General features: G+C 35.2%; 1 protein-coding gene across 1 annotated transcript in view; it reads left to right on the top strand.

The window, feature by feature from the left end:
* The first annotated feature begins 283 nt into the window (after positions 1-283).
* The window catches only part of LOC108675144 (spermine synthase-like), a 7,506-nt gene continuing 1,630 nt past the window's right edge, over positions 284-6,159 (top strand). The window contains exons 1-7 of the mRNA XM_018163136.2: positions 284-471; positions 651-718; positions 1,262-1,417; positions 2,851-2,962; positions 3,654-3,776; positions 4,377-4,531; positions 5,271-5,360. Of these exons, the coding sequence (XP_018018625.1) occupies positions 411-471; positions 651-718; positions 1,262-1,417; positions 2,851-2,962; positions 3,654-3,776; positions 4,377-4,531; positions 5,271-5,360 (765 nt within the window). The 5' untranslated portion in view covers positions 284-410. The remainder of the gene's footprint in view (positions 472-650; positions 719-1,261; positions 1,418-2,850; positions 2,963-3,653; positions 3,777-4,376; positions 4,532-5,270; positions 5,361-6,159) is intronic.

Genomic DNA, 6,159 nt, shown 5'->3' with positions numbered 1-6,159 from the left:
CATTCACTGAGTAACTTCCTCAAGGGGATGAGAGGTTATTTAGTGCCTCCATTCAAGGGATTTTGGTGCTCCCTGGGATCCCTGAACCTAAATAGGCATAACAATGATCAATAATAATCTTTTCATCCAGATAATGTAGTTTTCCCAATTCCCATCAAAAACCATCACTGTCATTTTCTTCAGTTCAAAATCAAACTTTTTGACTTGAAATATTGGACCGTAATGTTGGAACTCCCTAGAGTGGAATATAGGTACTAACAAAAAATGCTTTTGTTCCTGAATTCCAACGGAGAAATAAACATTGGAGAAGACTAATATATCGTCACTAAAATGGTAGATTTTACAGGTTATTTAGTTTCTAGAGTTTTAGCTTTTTAGCAAATCCTACAGATTATTGGCTTGCAGTTATAATGGCTGGCCACTCTATTCCAATTGACCTGCGTGTTGAGCCGTCCAAAGTCAAGGATGAAGGTTAGAAAACATGTGGCATTTCACTTACAACTTTACTGCAATCTTCAATGTTAAGATGATATATTGATGATATTTGAATATTGATCCTCATTAATAAAATATCAACTGTATAAAAAGGGACTTTTTTCTAGTTTTATCACTCCTTGAAGATTACATGTAAGCGATTTGTTGTTTTTCAGAGAGCAGAAAGGAGTTACTAAGGAAACTAGTGCCTCTAGTGGAGCCCTATGCTGGGCCACTCTCTGAGGTGAGTCAAAGCACAGCACTGAAAAACTATTACTAAGATTCTACAGGAAAAATAGACATTATAATAGTTGATTCATATTTTAAATTTCCACAATAAACTTTTATTAAAAGTTGATGGTTCAAGTGCAGGAATCAACAGTGTTGAAATATTTTTTTGTCGGGAAAGTTTTGTAGATTCCTTGATGTGCTGAATTTAATTGCTACCTCTTGAGCTTTTGTACTAATTATTAGACTGCTGTGAAGTAAATTTATCTTGTAAAACTTGAAACTCATTTACATAATTAATATTCTAACCCAATATTGGTGCTATCAGTAATTTTTTGCCTTGTCAAGTATACTGTTGAATGAAGGAAAACTTGTTAACTGCTTTCAACTTCATTATAAGTCTGCTATTAATAGCCCTTTGGATAATTGTTTGCCCAACATTCAGTAGCAAGCAAGACCTTACTCTCATGACCACAGAATTACTAACAATTTGATAGATAAAGTGTAATTTTTTCCCATAAATTGTCTCTGGAATAACACATAAATTTTCAATGAGCAGGTAAACAATGCAGTCCTACCTGGCAACAACTACCATAGCCTCTACACAGCTGACAGTGGCAACACTTTTTCTGTCAAACTTTATGGAAATGGCCTCGTGTCTGGTCTCTTTGAGCACTACACTGAGGATGTCAACAAGCAACTTATTGCAGTTGATGTACGTATTTAATTATATTATTTGTTTGTATATTCTTATTCATTCCTTCTTATTCTTTATTCTTATTCCTTAGATGTGTCATTTATCAAAACGGGCTAACAAGATGGCTCCCAATTTTATTTTAAAATGTGCTTTAGTATTTTCTGCTTTGCTGTCTGTCAGATCATAGGTCTCTCCATTTACTTGAAATGTCATAAAGGCTTGGATTTTGTTCTTTCTATAATGAAAAAAATCAATAAGAATATGGCCGAAATTTTCTGTCAATTTGTTCCTGTTGAAATTTGGGCTGTCATCCAGGCGCAAAATACACCATGAAAAAGTGTACACTGTATTTTTTATTTTTTTATTTTTCACCATTACAGCAGTACCTATCTATAACTTTTATTAATACTTTTTGGAAAAAAATGTAGGCATATACTACGTACGTACCTACAATATTATATAAACCTTATGAATATTGCATAATTGCTGCCAATAAGGAACACATTCGATTTCTTAAATGTTTCAGTAATGCTTAGTTGTATTTTATGAAAAATAAATCAAGATTTTGCATAACTTTTTTTGCATGAAGATGAATTACTTCCATTACATTGCATATAATGTCATTGACTTCCCTCCATTTGCTGAAACTTGTGCACATTCATTTTCGTCAATAGCCTTCAACAATGTTGTGCATTCCACATTTATGCTATATAGTTACCATATTAAAAATACAAGATACATGTTACTATATTAAAAATACAAGAGTATTTTTTTTGTCCAGAGATAAACTCGTTTTTTCCGAGTGTATAAATATTTTGTGATGTATAGTAGTATATATAAATTACTCTGTCTTCTTCATTGCTGGACTTTACTGCAACAAGGCTGTGAGTTGCTTCTCAGTGATGCAATCTCTTTTTGTCTTTCATTAGAAGATACAATTTATATATTTTAGTATCTTGCCAATTGATATTTTATAAACAATTTGAATTCTCAATTGCAGTCATTATGAAATTTTGCTTCAGGAATTCCTGGCTTTGAATGAACACAGTGATAGGTTTTTCAATAATTCTCTTACCAGTTGTTTTTCATCCAGTTAGTTGAAGCCGTCATGTGTGTTAAAGTTTTGAATAATTGAATCTTTGCTTGTCAAATTCAGTCAATTGTGCTGGACTTTTTTTTTCCTTTTTTACCCCAGTGTCTGCCCTTAATTTTTGTTTCGAACATGTTATTAATTTTGTAAAATACTTTGAACTTGAAATCATTTTTTTTTTGTTCAAGCAATGTGACCTGAATGTTTCACCAGTAAAGGTCTAGGCAGTTGTTTCCTGCTAAGCTTCATATTTTCTTAGAAGCATGACCTGCATCCTGACTTGGCTCTACATTTAATTTAATTGCAATGGAAATATTTTATATTCTAAAGGCTGTTATTAATGAGAACGTTTAATCACCAGGAAGCTCTGCAGCTGGAGAAGCGCATCATGAAGGCGTGTGGAGCTCTAAAAGTCAAGGTGCTTGCTGGCATCAAGAGAGCCCCACCCATCAACCCATACTACACCTCCTCGGGTGAGTGTTTCCTGCACATTACCTACTACGTAACATAAATAAATGTTTCTAACTACTTATAACATGAAAATTAATATATTTGAAATGTTGGCATGTTGTGTCTCGCATATCAACCCATACTACAGCTCCTCGGGTGAGTGTTTCCTGCACATTACCTACTACATAACAGAAATAAATATTTCTAACTACTTATAATACGAAAATTAATATGTTCGAAATGTTAGTATGTTGAGTCTCGCAATATCACCCCATATGTGCCACTCTTCCTCAGGTGAACGTTTCCTTCTCGTATCCTTTACATAATAAGCATCCATTGGAATTTTTTTTGGAAATTTGAAACGTTGTAATTGATTAATGTGCCTCTTAGCAACCTGCTTTTTGATTAGCCTACACCAGCAAGAAACTTTGTTCATATCATTGGAAAAAGCAACCTGAAAATTATTAATAAAGAGCATTATTCTCTTATTGTTATACAGTACATAGATGAGTACATGATTGCATTTGTTACCATAGAGCTAGATGTTTTATCTACGATTTGCTGTGATGAAATAAATTAAACTGATTTTTAGCTTGAATGTTTCTGAACTGACGTGGTGCAATTAGCATTAAAAAGTCTACTCTAATTATTTACCTAAAAACTTTTTTGAATGCACCTCAAGTTCCTACTAATTGCTTTATGTTGCTGCACCAGATGACAGGCTGCTGGAGTACGACATTGATGAAGTGAAGTTCTCAGAAACAACTCCCTACCAGAAAGTGGAGATCGTCCACAGCAAAAGCTTCGGCAACATCTTGGTGCTAGATAACCTGCAAAGTGAGCCTCCATTAGAGTGTGTTTGTCATTTTGATTTTGTTGAGCTCCCATTATGATTTCACTTCGTTGTAAATGAGCATTTTCTCATTTATGGAAGAAATGCCCTATTGTGCTCGTCATGTCCGTCCGTCCGTCTGTCCGTGACTTTTTTTGGACAGATGTGAACTGTTTGTCCATTTTCGTCAAGTTTGAGAAAATGCACTCTCTGTCACTCACTTCAGTGAGTACTACTGAGTTTTTTTTTCTGCTGATTGTTTTTGCATTTCTTGCATTTAGTTCAACATGAAATAAAATCATCCATCAAGTAAGATTTCATCAAAAAGAATATTGTTAGAAAATGCTGCAACTGCTTTAATATCAGGATAATCTAATTCTTGTAAAAATGAAGTGGGTATAATATGCATCAGCATGCTTTATTCTTTGACACTCTTTACTCTCTTCTGAAATGAATTGCCAGATTTTCCTTAGTCATTTGTCTGCTCAAATCTTGCCGAAAGTGACTTGTCTCGTCAGATCTTGACCAAACTATTTTATCTGGTCAGACATAGCATGAAGTCATTTATCGGGTTGGTTCTTGCTAAGAGATATTTTTGTGGTCAGATCTTGCTGAAAGTGACTTGGCGTACACGCACGGTCTCATGAACAAGGGTGTGGAGAGCTACGAAGGCAAGACAGTTCTCATTCTGGGCGGGGGCGACGGCGCCCTCATGCACGAACTGCTACAGGAGTGTCCAAAACACGTCCTTATGGTTGATGTATGTTACATTAGCGTGCGTCGATAAGGTCAAATTAATTATACATGCACGTCTCTCATGTTCAATATAGTTCATTGTAACATGATCATCTCTGCACGCTCCCCCTCATGGTTGTCTGTGAACTACAACTTGGTCCTGTGACTCCTGTCTCCCTGCATATCTATTGAGGGCGGCGCCACAAGGCTAGTTGGTTTTTACCGTAGGCTTAAATTCGTAGTTTGTGTATCACAACGAACCCCTGGTAATGTTCAGTTTAAGCGGCTCTTTTCACTATTATCCATGTCTGTTTCTGCCTCCAATATTACTTTTTCTCTGATGTACTTTAATTACCATGCTCCATTATTTACTTCAATATGTCATTTTCTAAATAGTACCCCATTTGATGTGAGTACTTGAAAATTGGACTGATTTGTCCCGTACATCAACAGGGCATCAACTATTGCCTTGTATTAATAGATTTATTGATCAGGTATACAATTCTTCCACTTATATATTCTCTTCCCATTGATCCATCATAGCTCCTCGGTGCGATTGTTGAGGTTCCAATGAGTTTCATGTGAAAGATTCTGACACATATGGTCTACTGGGTAGGTTACTTGGCTATATATAACTCAGAAGACCACAGCTATACTCCCGGCATAGAAGGATGATTTGAAGGCGGCGTGGCCGTCCTGAACTCAACATTAGTTTTAAGTTAATTAGATAATCATTTATCACTAAACTTATTATTATTGTTCAGATTGACGAAGCCGTGATGCGGTGTTGTAAGAAGTACCTAAGAAACGCTTGCGGCTCAACACTAGACTCCTTCAAGGGCGACAACTATGAGGTGAGATTACTTCTAAATCAATATACCTGTCCACAAACTCAATAACCGCAGTAATGTTATTCGTACTTTGCGCCATACTATGCAAACTCGTCTAACACAAAGCGGCAAATTTTTCATCTGTGATTGTTTTTTTAGCTTGAAAAGCCTCGCGTGGATGGCTGAAGGTACTATTTAAAAACTTTTCACGAGTTACAAACTCAAAAATATTTTTGAATTTTTGAAAGCACTGCGCTATGTTCTTGAGGGTTGCCTCATTAGGACATGTGGCGAAAACTGAGATAATTACCTTGCCCTCACATGCAACATTAGGCGCTTTGCTTTTTTTATGTTTCTTTCGCATCTTAGAATATTGTATTGTACTGATGAAATAGATTGTCAAAACGGTATTGGATATTAATAGCAAGCTCTCATTTGCAACAGGAATTGATGGATATATCGTTTAGAATCAACAATCTTATTTGTTTGTAGATAATCTTCCTGAACAACAATAATTTCCTGCAAATGATCTTTTGCAACACTATTGTAAGATGGGAAGGTTTGATGGGAACAACTTTATTAATTGTGTACATACGATCATAGGCAACACTATTGTAATATGGGAAGGTTTAGCCCTTTAGCGGGCAAGCATTGAAATATCCAGAAATTAAAATTTCAGAAACCATTTCAAGAAAGTAAGAAGTATTATACAATATATTTATTTCTATGAATTTTTGCAAATTTTGCCTATTGAAGGTTTAAATCGCACTTGAAGAATTCAATAAATGCGATCAGTACACAAAATTTTTCTTGAGAATTAAAA

The sequence above is a fragment of the Hyalella azteca genome, unplaced genomic scaffold, assembly GCF_000764305.2.
Source record: "Hyalella azteca isolate HAZT.00-mixed unplaced genomic scaffold, Hazt_2.0.2 contig13011, whole genome shotgun sequence".
In the NCBI taxonomy this organism is placed as follows: domain Eukaryota; kingdom Metazoa; phylum Arthropoda; class Malacostraca; order Amphipoda; family Hyalellidae; genus Hyalella; species Hyalella azteca.
The sequence above is the reverse complement of the archived record's forward strand: the minus strand, read 5'-3'. Positions and strand labels throughout refer to the sequence as shown.